Raw genomic sequence first — 17,166 nt, 5'->3', positions numbered from 1 at the left:
TGTGTGTGTGTGTGTGTGTGTGTGTGTGTGTGTGTGTGTGTGTGTGTTGTCAGCCCAATAGCTAAAAGGAAAGTATCACTTTCATTGGGTGAGTAGCTATGAAAGCTAAGCCTTAATGGTGTCAAAGCTAAGAAGCATGACAGAAACAAAAGGAATGGGGTAGGAGGAAAATCAGAAAAGAAATGGAGGGAAAATGTACATACCTATTAAAGCAATGAGAAGCAGCAAGCTAATAATATAAGTATTAATAGTGGTGGTGGTGATGATTTCTACATGTATTGTTCTGTTCCGGGCTCTAATTTAAGCATTTTCCATAGATAAGCCTTTTAACCTTCATAGTTACTTTGGGAGTCATGTGGCTACATTGTCCATTGCCTCCCCAAATATTACTCTCCTCTTACTAACATGACTGCCACTGTTCAGTTTGCAATACACCCAATGTACCAATCAGTGTTGGACTGAAAATATCCTGATAACCTTAATCCTCTCTGCTGGACACTTGTTTCCTAGCCTTCCCAGTGGCCAACAATGACCATGCGACTTGAATTCTGGCCAGTGAGATGCAAGGGGAAGTATGCTGGGAAGCAGGGACTCTGGGAAAACATTTGCATCTTCAGGATCAGACTTGAGAGGAGAGCTTGTTGGTATTTCTCCCTTTTTCTTCCTCACTATAGGCCATCTGGTGAAGAGCCAGAAGGCACATCTGAAAGACAGATCTGGGATCTTTGATGACAACATTAAGCTGTATAAGAACCTTGAGATTGTTACCTCCAGTATTCCTTTGGAGAATAATAAATGTACTTATGATATAAGTGACTGTTACTGTGCTTACTCTAGATTGCAGTTGCAAGCATTCTTATTTGATACCGGAAGGTGGTGTTGTCTTCTTTGTGTATTTATTTCTCCATTGTTTATAGATAAGGAAACTAAGGAATGGAGAGATGAAATGTCTTGTCCATGGTCATCACAGCTGCTAGTGAGTAAACCAGACTTTGAACTTAGGCATTTTTGCCTTGAAAAGCTGCACTCTGACGAAGAGTTAGGAAACCTAATAAAGGTGACTGACAAGAAGCAGATGCAGTGATGAAAGTGAAGATTCTGTCTCAAAGGCACATGGGTGAAAGTGCTAACCAGAATTGCTTTACAGAATGGGTACTTTCAGTTAAGGGCCAAAAAGACCAATATGGGGCAATGATATTTAAGGACATTGATACTTGAGACTATACCATATAGATAATGACACACAATGATCACACTGAGACAGCAAGAAAAGTCCAATTGCGAAATAATTTTTAGAAAGATTTGTCAGCAGTTGTTAAAGGCTTAGGGCTTGAATGATTAGCTTTCAATTATTTGTAAATGTAAAACTGCACAACAACACACGTGTGATTTGTTTCTTGTGTGATTCTACTCCCCCGAAACGGCCTGTGTCGTTCTCCTTAAAATCTTCATACTTCCTGTGACACTTAACACTCATTGGCTAAAGCAAGAGTTCTTTGGCTAAGCTGTCTTTGGATGCAGGCCCTAAAAGCTTCAACCTTGAGCTTTGGGAGATCTTGAATATTCCTGGATGCTGGAAAATGTGTCAGTGAAATGGCTTCTAAGGGAAATGGATGTGGCTCAGGAACAGGTGAGATTAAAGATTTTAAATGAGGAAACGCCCCATAATGGTCGGGACTCTCCCTCTTGGCTTCTTCCTTCCCCATGTGCATGTCCTACCTTAAATCACAAGCAAGGCCTAACCAATGAAGAAAAGACATGGCAAGAGGACCAGTCCTCACATTTCTCCATACCAACCTGTGGGTCACCAATTTACTTCATCTATATAATTACTGATAAATGAGGCTGGGCATGGTGGCTCACTTCTGTTATCCCAATACTTTGGGAGTCCGAGGTGGGTGGATCGCTTGAGTCCAGGAGTTCAAGACCAGCTAGGGCAACATGATGAAACCCTGTCTCTATAAGCAATACAAAAATGGCCCGGCACAGTGGCTCACGCCTGTAATTCCAGCACTTTGGGAGACTGAGGCGGGTGGATCATGAAGTCAGGAGTTCGCGACCAGCTTGGGCAACAGGGTGAAACCCCGTCTCTACTAAAACACAAAAAAATGGCTGGGTGTGGCAGCACGTGCCTGTAGTCCCAGCTACTTGGGAGGCTGAGGCAGGAGAACTGCTTGAACCCGGGAGGTGGAGGCTGCAGTGAGCCAAGATTGTGCCACCACACTCCAGTCTGGGCAACAGAGCAAGTCTCCATCTCAAAAAAGAAAAAATTAACCAGGCATAGTGGCACGCACCTGTACTCCCAGCTACTTGGGAGGCTGTGGTGAGAGGATCACTTGAGCCTGGGGGGATGAAGCTGCAGTGAGCCTAGATTGCACCACTGCACTTCAGCCTGGGCAACAGTGTGAGGCACTGTCTCAAAAATAAATAAATACTGATAAATGATTAATGATTCAATGTGCCACCATTATTTCTTAAGGATGCCTCAGGGTTGAGTCTTACAATGTAATCCTACATTCATATTCCTTAGGCCCTTGACATGGAGTTTTGAATATATTCAAATTCTCAAATTTCATAGCTGAGTGACTTTAGAAATCATTTTGTTTTATTTAATGACTATGAAATTTTAGACCATGAACATGATTTTAATTGTGCTCTACCCTCATAAATGAGCATCCTATTTTCCCAACTAGAGTCTAAGATCCTTGAAAACAAACTATTCTCTTGTTCTCTGGTGTCCAGAATGGTTCTGAGAACATATCATGTATACCACTTATATTCAATTGGTATCTCCCTATGACAAAAACAGGGATTAATGAGCCTTCATGATTACAAAATAAGTGAAGAATAGTGTGTATATGTGTTGTATCAAACAATGTGTGTGTATAAACATGAGTCCACATAATCTGAGTTTTTCACCAACTTAACTTTTTAAAAACTCTTTTGACTACTAAAACAAAACCTCTGTCACTCCCCATATTTCGGAGTCTCCTAATCAAAAACTTATAGGGCAAAACCTCTAATTCAGTGGCCTGAATTTAAGAAAGCAAGACCTTGTTGTAATTGGAACAGGAGAGGACTTGTCTATTCTACCCCTGGTTAACCACAGAAAATCCAGGAAACTCTAAGGATGACCAAATACTGACAAGAAGGATTAAACACTGGTTTTAGCATCAGATAAATTTTAATAAGTTTTTTCTTAACCCATCTGAGCCTATTCCTTCTAAGCTGGATGTAATATGTGCCTCTTGATTATTGCTGTGAAGATAAGAGGACAGGCACAATGGCTCAAGCCTGTAATTCCAGCGCTTTTGGAGGCCAAGGCAAGAGGATCGCTTGAGCCTGGGGGTTCAAGAGCAGCCAGGGCAACATGGCGAAATCCCATCTGTACAAAATTTTTAAAAAGTAGGCAGACATGGTGGCGCGTGCCTGTGGCCCCAGCTACTCTGGTGGCTGAGGTGGGAGGGTCGCTTGAGCCCAAGAAGTTGAGGCTGCAGTGAGCCATGATTGTGCCACTGTACTCCAACCTGGGCAACAGAGCGAGATCCTGTCTCAAAAATAAATAAGAAAATAGGTGCAAAATGTCTAATCTTGTTAGTCCTTAATAATATCTATTTTATTTTATGGCAGTATTTTGTGCCTAATCATGGTGAGACTGAGCTAAACATCATGGGAGAACAGAACCTCTGACATTCACAGAGCTTTATTTTCTCAGCCAAGCACTAGGCAATTGTGCTGGGCACACTGGAGCATGACTGATGGCATCAGTGGCATTCGATTATCAATTGATACAGGTAGAAAATTGAATTTGATTAACTGGTACAACTGAAAAATTGCATGTAGACAGGCACACTGGCGTAACATCTATGCCATATATATTCCATATGGGTGTGATTCCCTGATGCTCATTCCACCTGATATAGTCTACACTTCGATAATTCCGGTAAAAGAAAGAAATTAGCCGAAAAATCAACATTAAGAAGTGAACAAAGAACTGTATGAAACAAACCAGTCTTGCAAAGGAAACAGAGAGGCTGAGAATCTATCTTACAGGAAAAAGATGCTTTCCTTCCCTCCACTTCACAGCAGGAGCTGATGGAGCAATTTATTGTGGTTATTGAGAGAATGGAATTTGCAGCAGACAGCACAAATCTATCCACTCTCACTCCCCCACAGCTAGTTTCCCTTTCTCTGGGACTGTTCTAGTAGCTTGAGGTCATTTTCCCAACACCCATTAGTGTTTCTGAACCTAAAACACAAACTTGTGTGCCTTTTTTATAAATATAAAACATGCCATCAATCCCTGGAGATTGTAATACGCTGAAATAGACTTTATCTTCTCTATATCCTCATTATAAAGAGTTTACTGAGCTCTATTTTGGGAAGTTTACACTGTGAACAGTGTATATATAGATTCTCTTTGTATTTTCTTTTCTTTTTTTTTTTTTTTTTTTGAAATGGAGTCTCGCTCTGTTATCCAAGCTGGGGTGCAGTAGCACCATCTCGGTTCACTGCAACCTCCGCCTCCCGGGTTCAAGCAATTCTCCTGCCTCAGCCTCCTGAGTAGCTGGGATTTCAGGCACATGCCACCATGTCCAGCTAATTTTTCTATTTTTAGTAGAGACGGGGTTTCACCACGGTCAATCTGGTCTTGAACTCCTGACTTCATGATCTGCCCGCCTCGGCCTCCCAAAGTGCTGGGATTATAGGCGTGAGCCACTGCTCCCGGCCCTCTTTGCATTTTTAAATATTCAATTTTATTTTCAAATGAGTGGGCTCTAAAAACTACACATATTCCCACCTTTGCAAGTCTTGAGTCACTGAAGTAAAAAGGACGAAAATGGGGTTTTGATTTGTGCCCTCTGAGTCTGGCGTGACATAGAATAATAAAAATAATCATGGAAGCACAGCATTTCCTGTGTTCTTGTTACAAAGACACTACTGGAAGATGATGAGCTGTTAGTGGCACTGAGGAAGTACTGCACTCCTACTCTAGAGAGGAGGTCAGCCACCCAGACAACCAGGAAACAACAGTAAATGCAATAGTGACTTCAGCTCACGTCTTCAGTGGATGGGAAGCATTGTGCTGAGCACTGCATACGGACTATCTCAATCTTCCCAACCATCTCATGAGGCTCTTGAGGAGGAAACTCAGGCTTAGAGCCAGTGAGGGTCTTTCTCAAAACCACAAGGCTAGTAAAATCCCATGTTTATTTCCAGAGCCAGACTTCTTAGCTAGAGAAATATTCTGCTGGGGTATGAATAAAATTAATTAAACACCGAGAGGAAAAGCAAAACACCCAGAGACATGAAGTATCTGTTTATGCACACACGTACACACACATACACACATAAAAACCTTCCCAAAGCTATATTTGAAGAGCATTATGAAATATAGTTTAAGCAAACTCATAAGGTAGGTTAGACTTGGTTGTGGAAGTTTTCTAAAAGCAGATGAATTTGGACTGGGGGTCTGAACTCGATGCAGTGCATGGTCTGGCAGAGACTTGCAGCTGGGTGCATGCACATTTCTGAGAGGAAGAGTAGCCAGGTCTGAGGCACAGTGGGGAACAAACAGATTATATCAGAAATTCTAGTTGTGCATCACCGAGGCAGAGTGTTTAGATGAGGGAGAACAAATAATAGTAGTGATATGGATCCTGGGTCTGTCAGTAGGATTAAACACAGAGTCAGGACAAACGTCTAGCCTTTGATAAGATACTCATTAGAGAGTTACTGTAGGTTCCAGGTAAGGGAATTCTATGATAACTGTTTCCAGAAAATTATTATAGTAACTGTTTATTGAACCAGTTGGAGTGAAAAAACTGAAGATGAGGAATAGTATATTTTAGTAGCTTGAGATATCCAAAGCCTGAGCTAGGTGGTACCCATGGAAAGAGGAAAGAAAAGATCTGCTGCTGTTTCATTTTCTTTTAATGACCAAGGACTGAAATCATGACTTCAGGGACGCCTGCAATTTCCTAATGACTGAAATGGTCATTAGGCTACAGGGCATGCTGCCAAGGGAGCAATCACAGCTAGATGTCGTAGAGTTGGCGCCTCATCTACCAGAGATGATTTTAAATTAGAGTGTGGGCTGCCTGGATGCAAAAGGGAATTTCAACTTATTTGAAATTCAGTCTCTTCATTCAAGTTGTTCTCTCCATTTCATTTTACTTGGTGCCCCTAATGATCAAACAACAACTCATTAAAGATTAATGAGAAAACATCCAGTTAAAGGCAGCAAATGACATCACCCAGGTGGAATGCTCTGTATAACCTAATGTGAGGATTCTCAAATATCTGTCTTCTAGACCCCCAGCCTTGTCTAAAGTGAGAAATGCCTTCACTGCATTCCTGGGCTGCCAAAGGCCTAAGGTGCAGGAGTAGGAGCACTTACCGCAAGCATCCACTTTGGGAGGAAGCACTCTCTACGTAGTGTTTCAGAGCAAGTTGAAATTCTTCCAGGTCCTCTTCAATCACAGACATCTGCCGCTGCACAAGCATGATGTGCTGCCGAGGAAGGGGTGAGGGTCACTGCGTTGGCTGTCATGGAGCCCAATTTCAGCTGACTCCTACTGCCCATCCCATTCCTCCTCACAAAAACAAATGATTCTCTTCCAAAAATATGACCAAGGAAGGCCATGAGTATTCCAAGTATAAAACTGCATAAAGGCTGTAATCTAGGCAAGATATTTTCCTTGCCTCTAGTCCCAGAAGCTGAACAAAGTGTTCTTTACAATGACGTGTTTCCCTTTAAAAGCAGTGATTCTCAATGACTCGAGAAGTTTTAAAATTATATTTATATCAAAATCTCTGGGAGTGGGGCCCAGGCACTGCTATTTTTAAAACCTCCCTAAGTGTCTCTATGGTGCAGGCAGAGCTGGGATCACTTCCCTATAACCACTTACCAATTTTTAAAGAGAAGTCCTATTGTTCATTGCACAGCTCCAATTTCTTGGATATTTTGTGATACTAGACATAAGTGACAATCATTACAAAAACCAGATTTCAAAGAAATGAGTAACTTATGCATTTCTAAAGGTACATCAAATATTACAGGGTTGTCAAACACATAAACTACTTACAACAGGCCCTGTTCAAAAGGTAATGGCATCAGATGTGCTTGTTTTTAATGGATCACACTGGATTGGATGGCAACTGTTTCCTGTAACAAATCCTATTAGCATTATAACAATTGTAGTTTCAAGGCTTCCCTCAAGATCTGCCTGTGGGCTTCTCATGGAATTTTAGATATCAACATTAGTTCTTTTCAAGAATTGGCAGTGAAAGTATAAAAGTGCAAATCAAAGTAAGGATTGGCATGAATCATAAAAGTGCATAAACAAAAACAAAACACAAAGTAAGGATGATCTAGAATATGAGAAAAATAACTTCCACAATAATACTAGCTATGCAGCATGAGAGCTAGAATTAAACCCCTGGTCTACTGTTTCCTATTCCAATGGGTTTATCATTTTATGTCAATAGCTACTATTTGTTGAATACCAATGATATTGCAGAGACTGTTAGGTATTCAGTATATTCAACAAATATTCCTACTTCATTGTACTAATCAAAGCACGTGGTTTTAATATTAATGACTAAGTAGAGTTAATTTCTACCAAAATAACGATGGATATATCATTTTCACAGAAATTTGCAGGGACCTCTTGGTTGGACATTTGTGATAATTAGGAAAGCTCATGGGCTTTCCTAATGAGATATATAAATACATCCACCTATTCCATCATAATTCTTTTTGTCTAAAGGCAATTTTTACATGATCAAGTGGGATGGATTGTAAAAATAACCAGAATCCTTCATTATCCCCATGAACTCATGCCCTTTGACTAATTGGACTTTTTAGCTCCTCTCATCAAGACGTGGATTCTGTTTTCCCTCCGTGGATTCTATTTTCCCTCCCCTTGGATCTGGGTTGGCTTTCTAACTTGCTCTGGCCAATAAACGTGGCAGAACTGACAGTGAACCAGTTTCAAATTCAGGCCCTAAGAGGCCCGTGGATTTCCACTCTTTCTCTTGGATCTCTGAGATTACCATGTGAACAAGACCTGCTACAGCAGAGGCCAGCAAATATTTTCTGTAAATGGATGGGTAGTAAGTATTTTAGGCTTTCTGTGCCACATGGCTCCTGTTGCAGCTAGTCAATTCTGTTATTGTCATGTGAAAGCAGCCACAGCCCACACATAACCAATGAGTGTGGCTGTGTTACAATAAAACTTTATGACCAAAAACAAGAGGTATGCTGTAGTGTGCCAACCCCTATATTAGAGGATTAAAGGCCACATGATAGAGCACAGCTGAGTTCCTAGACATATGAGAAAACTCAGCCAAGATCAGCGAAGCTAACATACAGCTTACTACAGATACAAGGAGCCCATGTGAGACCATAAGACACAGCCAGTTGATCCCAGCCTAAATTGCCTACGTGCAAAATTGTGGTTATTGCGTTAAGCCACTGAGTTTTGGGGTGCATTATTATGTAGCAATAGCTAACTGATTCATTCACTTATGTACATTGTTGTATGAGTTGGAAAAACTGAGCTCTTGGCTTCCTAGATTGGGTTGTAATGTCCAACTTTGCAACCCAAACCAGAGGTATCTTTTTCCTCTCCTTTCCTAAGATAGTTACACAAAGAAATCCATTTAAAGAGCCCCATGTAATCTGCCTAAGTTTGATAGTTTGATGACTATTCTGACAAGTGGAGCTTTTTAAATAGTAGTTATTTAAAGTAGATTTTCTGAAATCCAAAGAAAACACTTAAATTTTCTGTTCTGGCTAGGCTGAGACAAATTGTAGGATGTGGGGTTTGGGAGAGGTGGAACAGGAGTCCTACTATCTTGTTAATATTTCTATGTGTCTCTTGTGTCAAATACACAACCTGAAAGCTTACTAATCTGTGGGATCCCAAGATATAGTTAGCTCAGAGCACTCCGTCATGGTTGAATATTCTTTCATGGTGCTACATTTTTGTTTCTCTATTATAGGAGTAGTAGTATATCATTTACCTTATAGGAATTTTGTTACAGTGAAAGTATGGCTGGATATTTGGAATGTCTTGGACTAAATAGTGCTGTGTAAGTATGAAAGGCCAGTCTCAGTTCATAGGATAGTATTTGCCAGTGACATTAGATTATGTTGCATCAGCCTTTGATTTCTTGGAACATTTCAAGAAATGTCATCTTTTTTAGTCTTGGGACATAGAGACATGTTTTAAGTACAACTTATTTTTTCATGTTACTTGGTTCTATTTACTACATTTACAGTTGTATTTCAAATATGTCTTCAGAGATACCATAGCCTTTCTTGTATGCTCTCACTGACTCTTAACAGCCATTGTAAAACAAGACTTATATTTTGATAGTCCCTGTTATATTACTTGACAATAGCCCCTGAACCCTTAGGAATGGCAGAATGGAATGACTTCACAAGACGTTATCCATCGGTTTTATATGAGTGTAGAGAGGCAGAAAAAGATACTAGGTTTGTAGACTCATTGTATGATAAGCTATTTTAGTGTATTACAACAACAATGTGCTGAAGAAAAATCTGAGTTTTTGAAAAGCACAAGAATGTGCTCCAATGTTTAAAATTATCATGATTTTTAAAAACCATTGAATTAAGAAAATATCTGGAAAATGATCATCTTACTCAGTACTCTTTTGGTAAGAAGGGCCATACAGGCACATCTTTGTAATATGTTTGTTATCAATCATTTGGAACATTTAAATATTTCTATCTAGCACTTTAGTGTTCTTTCAGTGCAGTGTTAGAATCATTCAATATAGTAAGAGATATATCAGTATTTTTTTTAAAAACTTCTGTTTATTTTTTATGATTTCATCTTAAATATTATGTCATTTTGGAAGTATTCCTTGGTCTCCTAAATTGAGTTGTGTCCCCTTACTGTGCAAATCTGTACTTTCCTATAATAATCCTCATCACATTTTATTGTAGATTCTGTATACTTTCCTTCTAGTTTGTTTTCTAGCCTACAATATTCACCACTTTATCTCCAGACCCTCTCTTCAGGCCTGGAACATAGTTGGTGATCAAGTTATTTGTGGAACAAACACATTAAAGATGCTTTTGCTTTTAGCCATTGGCTAATCTTAGAATTCCCTTAATAAACTATTTATTCCAGGAAAGGCTTTGAGGTGGCCCTGGAAACTCAACAGCACTGCATAATTGTTATGTGCTCTTTCATCCGTCTCCACCATCCTGTCCTCTTTTTCTTTTCTTCCTTCTCCTTCAAGAGCAGGCATATAAAGTAAAAAGAATTAGCTTCACTTTTCCTATGTGGCCTTTAACAAGTTACTTAATTCTTTCTCAGTTTGTCTTCTGATACGTAAAATTAGAATAGTGGTACTTATATCACAAAGTTTTGGGAGGACTAAATAGAATAGTGTGTATAAGGATCCTTTCCATGACAGGTACTAAATAAGTGTTACATCTCTTACTCTGGGCTGAGAAAAAAAAATGGACTTAAAAAAAGAAATCACATCCTGGACTCATTATGTAATGGCTCATTGCCTGGAAAACTAGAGATGTCAGTAGCTAGGGTTCAGGACTTTTGCTGTGTGCTTAAACAAGCCTGCCAGACAACCTGCTCTGCTCTCACGGTAGGGAATCTCATAATAATAAACAATAATCCATTCATCCACAACCTCGCTAGCAAAGAGCAGTTCTACTTCACAGGCTAGAAATCCACTAAACACTAGGGCTGAAAATGTTAGAGCATGGTGATGAGCATAGGCCTGGGGTTGAACTGCAGGGGTTCAGCTATGGTAGGTAAATTCCTTTAAACTTTAATTTCTTCATTGATAAAATAAGTCTGAGGATAGTACTACCTTATTTGGCTATTGTGAGGATTAAGTGAGTTATGTGTGTGTTTAGTACAACACTTGGCACATAGCAAAGGATCAGTAAAGATCAGCATTTCAAAAACCAAGTGTAATACAAATTTATTCTTTGCTTTCTGTCGTAGAATTTATTTTTCCAAGTTCTCATGCATTCACTAATGGAAAAGGAAAAATACCTCTCTACTCAACGAATTCTAAAACTGGTTTTGGTCATCAGGATAAATCATTTAATACATGGTAGGATAGAATTATGAGCACTAGAGCACTATCTATGAAATAACAGTGAAAAATGCTTTTGGTCATTCTGAATATAGGAGGTTTTACAGGAATTTATAGTAACGCACTTACTACCATTAATAAAAAAATACAACTTTTAATGACAAATATCTTATTGTTACTTCTGAAAAAACAAACCAATTCAAATCTTTACTATATTTTATATTCCCAAAGAGCATAATTGTTATACCTCTATATATGGCTGGAAATAGAGAATATCCTTTCCTGCTTTTAAACAATATTGAGAGCTGAACGGCCTTCTTAAGTCTTATTTGTTTAAAGTATTTCTATGCACTACTGAATTAGTAATGTTGTGTGTGTGTTGATCTTTTAAAATTGGCCTTGGCTTTGGCTGCTCAGGGACCTGCAAATGGAATAGCTGCCTCCTTTCACAAACAATCCTTAGACAAATTTTCTTCCTCATAGCTACAGAGAGAAAATAATCTCACATTAGAAAATTATTTAAGAATAGACAGTTATCTCTCACAACATTAGAAAAGTTATATATTTTTTTCCTTTGTCTGGAGTATAGTTTTTCCTCTAATGCACACCTGTGAGAAGATAACAGATGCATGGCCACAAGGTTAACAATTCCTGTGCCTCTGGGACTGTGCAAACCTGCTATTCTTAGTATGTATATGTGCTCAAGACCCACTCCTCTCGCTTTCCCATGAAAGCCTACCATTTTAAAATGTTGGGGTCTTGATGAATTAACACAGACTACATACCTGTCTCTGGAGGGATAAAAGCATTAGACATGCAATGACAGATCTAGCTTATCGGGGGAAAGTATTCATAACTATAGGATTCTAACAGTAGCAGCCATGATTAAACTTTTCTGATACTCCCACAAAGTTTCCTCTGAAGAATCCCTTTGGATTATGAGTTTGGACAGATGGGCAGGAGCCTTACACACAGGTGGGTCTCACCTTCTTCTATCATGTAGTCAGTGCTTGTGCACATTTCAGAGATGAAAGGTTATTTACTATCTTGGTTTCATATAAATGCGTGAACAATCCTTTGACATCTATAAAGTATATAATACATCTAAGGTATTAAAAAATGATTTTTCTCCTAGTTACCCAAGATTTTAAAATCCAAATTTTCACTAAATGTAAATGTAAACATCCAACTTCCTGAAACAGAATGTACTATGCATGTTTGCCTCAACATAAAGTAAACAATAAAGCTTGGTAGATACTGCTTTTAATTTTTTGCTAACTTCTTTTTGTTGCATCTTAATGTACTTTTTAGGATCCCTTTGTCCATTTTTCTTCTATTTCCAAAAAGCGCTGCCACTCTGGATGGACATCTTATCCCTAAGGATACAAATGCTCCCTTTTCTCTAAACATCAATTTATTCTTTGAAAAATTATTTCTGAGCATTTTCAGTGTGTCTGGCCCTAGGCTAAATGCTGGAAATATATTAATGAACAGAACCAGGTTTCAGCTCAGGTATATCCAGTGTACGTCACAGCAGGATTTACAAAATGTGTTTATGATGCAACTTAAATGTCGTCCTTCTCTGCCAGTCATATTCCTTCAATTATTCAATAACTCATTGATTAATACACATATAAAATTTTCATTTTGCACCTATTACATGCCAGGTACTTTCACAAAAACTGTGAAGTGGGTATTAGGTTTATACAAATCATAATGTAGAAACAACACGACTTAACCATATAAAATGAAATATAACTAGTTTTTCAATTTTTCATTGAGATAACTAATTTTTGAAGAAATTAAATTATGTTTTTAAAGAACATATTGATAACATTTTTACCTGGTAAAAATACTTACAGATTTAGTATTCCCTTCAATAATTTCTTCTTCCAGTGGTTCAAGTTTGAGATCCTTCAATAAGAGGAAGAAATGGCAGAAAAGAAAAAAATTACATCATTAAAAATATGTCATATATTCAAATCATAGTTCTCTCATGGCTAACATTGAACCAAAAGAACCTCATTATCTGAAAGATGAAATAATACGGATTTTTAAAAACTAAGCTGTTCCAATAAAGACTCTTTGTACTCATTTATCAATTGTAAGCTGTTTTAGATGTGTTTAAAGTATTGCTTTAAATTTACTTCCTGGATGCCATTAGAGAGCAAAGTGGAAGAGAGAGGTACATAAAAACAGAGAGGGAAAGGATAGGAAGGCAAACAAAAGAAAAAGAAACAGAATGACTAAGCCTAACAGTCTGCTTTATTTTGCTATGAATGAGTATTACCACATTTCTACATTTCTTGGGACATCATTATAAACATTAGTCTATTGTTACAACACATTTATACCCTAGTGTTAATTTTTCTTTATTAAATAGAAAGTGAATTAAAGAGTAAATGAAAATACAATTGATATTTGCTAAAAGTGAAGAACTCCTGTAAAGATTTTGAAGTCTTTAAAAAAGTTTTTTATTTCCATAGGTTTTTGGGGAACAGGTAGTATTTGGTTGTACAGGTAAGTTCTTGAGTAGTGATTTGTGAGATTTTTGTGCACCAATCACCTGAGCAGTATACCTGAACCCAATTTGTAGTCTTTATCCCTCATCCCCCTCCCACCATTTTCTCCTGAGTCCTCATAGTCTACTGTGTCATTCTTATGCCTTTGCATCCTCATAGCTTAGCTCCCACTTATGAGTGAGAACATAGAATGTTTGGTTGTCTATTCCTGAGTTACTTCACTTGGAATAATAGTCTCCAGTCCCATCCAGGTTGCTACAAATGCCACTGATTCATTCCTTTTTATGGCTGAGTAGTATTCCATCATATATATACACCATAATTTCTTTACCTACTCATTGATTGATAGGCATTTGAGTTGGTTCCACATTTTTGCAATTGAAAATTGTGCTGCTATAAACATGTGTGTGCAAGTATCCTTTTTGTATAATGACTTATTTTCCTCCGGGTAGATACCCAGTAGTGGGATTGCTGGATCAAATGGTAGTTCTAGTTCTAGTTCTTTAAGGAATCTCCACACTATTTTCCATAGTGGTTGTACTTGTTTACATTCCCACCAGCAGTGTAGAAGTGTTCTCTGTTCACCACATCCATGCCAGGATCTATTTTTTTTATTTTTTTTGATTATGGCCTTTCTTGCAGGAGTAAGGTAGTATCACGTTGTGGTTTTGATTTACATTTCCCTGATCACTGGTGATGTTGAGCATTTTTTCATATGTTTGTTGGCCCTTTGTATATCTTCTTTTGAGAATTAAGACCTTAATGTCTTCTGTGATGACCAATGAATACTGCTAATGTCCCCAGTGAAACCAAGTGCTTCATCTCTGAGAACTTCATTCTGTGAATGGCTATCCTAGCATTGTTTCCAATGAGGATTATGTAGAATAACTCCTTCAAATAGATAAGAAATAAATTGAAAACTGTAGAAATCCAGACTATCTGAAATAATATATGCCTGTTAATGGTAGAGGTATGTTGCTCTAGCTGTGCTGTTCTTTTGTGGTGGAACTTTCAGCAAGGTATTTAACTTCTGTGGGATTCACTTTTCCTTCTTTGCTGTAAATTCTCTATCCCTAAATCTTTACATAACTGGCTTCTTCTTGTCTTTCACATCTCAACTTGAATATCACCTTATTAGAGAGACCTTCCCGACCACTCATTTGGAGTTTTCAACCCCCTATCTGTATTATATTGCTCTACCTTTTCTTTATAGCACTTTCCATTATCTGATATTATCTTGTTTCATGGATTTGTCATGCATGTGTGTGTGTGGGGTTTTCTTTTTGGCTGTCTCTTCAAAGACCAACGATATTCTTTTCATCATTGCTGTATTTCCACTGCTGGAATAGTACCTGACACACAGGAGGTACTCAATAAATGTTGAATAAATGAATGGCTGAATGAATGCCCTGTCTAAATCATAGCTTTTCCATGAAGGCAAAATTATATGTAATGTATATAGACGTGAATTGAAAACTAAAAAGTACTCCACAGATAGAAACTTGTAACCTAGTAATCTCCTTGACCACTATTTCCCTGACACTAACTAAGGTACAATTTTCCATTTTACCTTTCCTGATCTAAGGTATGAAAAACTTAAAACAATTTGTATGAGTGTGACATCCTGAATTACATCCTTTCAAGTGAGAATGTCCTGTGATCTGATGATACACTAAGAACTTAATGAAGAATGAAGAGCTTTTATTGTTGTCCTTGTTATTTTGTTTAACATTAAAGGTGGGGTTTTTTGGTTTTGTTTTTACTTTTGTTTATTTTATTTTATTTTTTTGAGACGGAGTTTTACTCTTTGACTCAGGCTGGAGTGAAGTGGCATGATCTCGGCTCATTGCCACCTCCACCCCCTGGGTTCAAGCAATTCTCCTGCCTCAGCCTCCGAAGTAGCTGGGATTACAGGCACACGCCACCACGCCCAGCTAATTTTTGTAGTTTTAGTAGAAATGGGGTTTCGTTCGCCATGTTGGCCAGGCTGGTCTCGAACTCCTGACCTCAGGTGATCCATTTGCTTTGGCCTCCCAAAGTTCTGGGATTACAGGCATGAGCCACTGCGCCCAATCATTAAAGGTGTTTTCTACAGGGATCAAGCAAAACACAAGACATAACCTCAGTATATCCCCATAAATTCTCATTGAGGCTGAAATGGATATAAGGAATACCTGAAGAAACCTATTTATAGAAATTGCTAAGTGTTATATTCCCCTACATGCATAGAATAGGGCTTGGTTTCAGTGCAGGAAGAATTTATCGTAAATACTTAATGCAGACAAAAGATAACATATGTTCTACTGCAGGTATACTTCCTTTTAATGGGAAGATCAAAACTAGTGTTAGCAACTACAGGAGACAAGGTACTCAGCAGTGAAATGACATGTACTCAGCCACTATTTGGCAATTGGGTAGTTTTTCTCTAAAAACCTAATTAGCACAGTACAGAATAAGTTGTAGAAGAAAACTGAACTTGCACTGCTTCTCCATTCATTAAGACAGCTCACACTGAGCTCCACACAGCTGGAGCCCCGTGCTGAAAACCATCACATTGTACTTTTAGCAAATCTCTTAGATACTGTCCTCAAAATGAAACCCTTTTATAGGAAGGGAGGGAGAAAAAAGTCTAGGAAAAAAAGAAATGTGACAATACTTTGATTTAAAGTTAGAAAAAAAGGTATGAAATAAGTTTGAGCCATTCCTTTAAAAATAACTATAAAAATTTCAGATACCAAATAAAGACAGTTTTGTCCAAAATTTCAAAACGTTAAAAGGAGGTATTTGTATTCCTTAAATGAATCTGGACTTATTTAGCAACTGAATCCTTATGTTTTAACAAGCTTTAGTTTTCAAATAGAGGTCCTGGATTTGATCTTCTAATATTGGAAAACTAATTTCCATAGCGACTATTTTTCCTACAAGTCTTTTTAGTTTCAGCTCACATATCAATAAAATAAGAAAGGAGGAAAGTTGATTTGCAGCAAGCTAGTAGTTTAGGTATTTGCTCCAGTAAGTGTTCAATACACATTTAACAAATAAAGGCACCATGGCAGAGGGACAAGAACTCTACAGGGTTGTTTCCCCTTAACTTGGCTCTTGCACAGAATCTCCTTTTCAGAGACCTTACCCATCCTCAGGACTTAAGGGTTCATCTTTGTGGAGTAAGTCTAGAGACCTTAACCTGTTGGCCTGACTTATCTCCTACTAACATCTAACTAGGTATTTCTGCCTGAGTGTTCCATTGTACCTTGAAATTCACACATCGAAAACACTGGTTCACCTTCTCACCTTACCTCACAAATTATCTCTCATGTGTCTCTTCCTTTTCTGTTAATGGTATAATTGTTTCAGAAACACAGGCTCCAATCCTCAGATTCTTATTTGAGCTCCTCCTGCCCTTAACCAGTTCAATAGTGCTGTTAATTTCACTTCAAGTGTTTCAAATCTGCCATTTTCTTCTCACTCATTAGCTTAATATAGGCCCATCTCTTATCATTCCTGACTTCACTGGGTTCAGTTGCACAAACCTGTTCTTCAA

General features: G+C 38.2%; 1 protein-coding gene across 1 annotated transcript in view; it reads right to left on the bottom strand.

Annotated features, from left to right (window-relative positions):
* Positions 1–17,166, bottom strand: part of NECAB1 (N-terminal EF-hand calcium binding protein 1) — a 171,092-nt gene that overhangs the window by 9,752 nt on the left and 144,174 nt on the right. Inside the window, exons 9-10 of the mRNA XM_023222924.2 lie at positions 12,964–13,017; positions 6,401–6,513 (exon numbers count right to left, since the gene is read on the bottom strand). Coding sequence (XP_023078692.1) covers positions 6,401–6,513; positions 12,964–13,017 — 167 coding nt within the window. The remainder of the gene's footprint in view (positions 1–6,400; positions 6,514–12,963; positions 13,018–17,166) is intronic.

This window comes from Piliocolobus tephrosceles, chromosome 7, assembly GCF_002776525.5.
Source record: "Piliocolobus tephrosceles isolate RC106 chromosome 7, ASM277652v3, whole genome shotgun sequence".
Taxonomy (NCBI): Eukaryota; Metazoa; Chordata; class Mammalia; order Primates; family Cercopithecidae; genus Piliocolobus; species Piliocolobus tephrosceles.
Note: the sequence above shows the minus strand (reverse complement) of the source record. Positions and strands in the feature narration are given on the sequence as shown.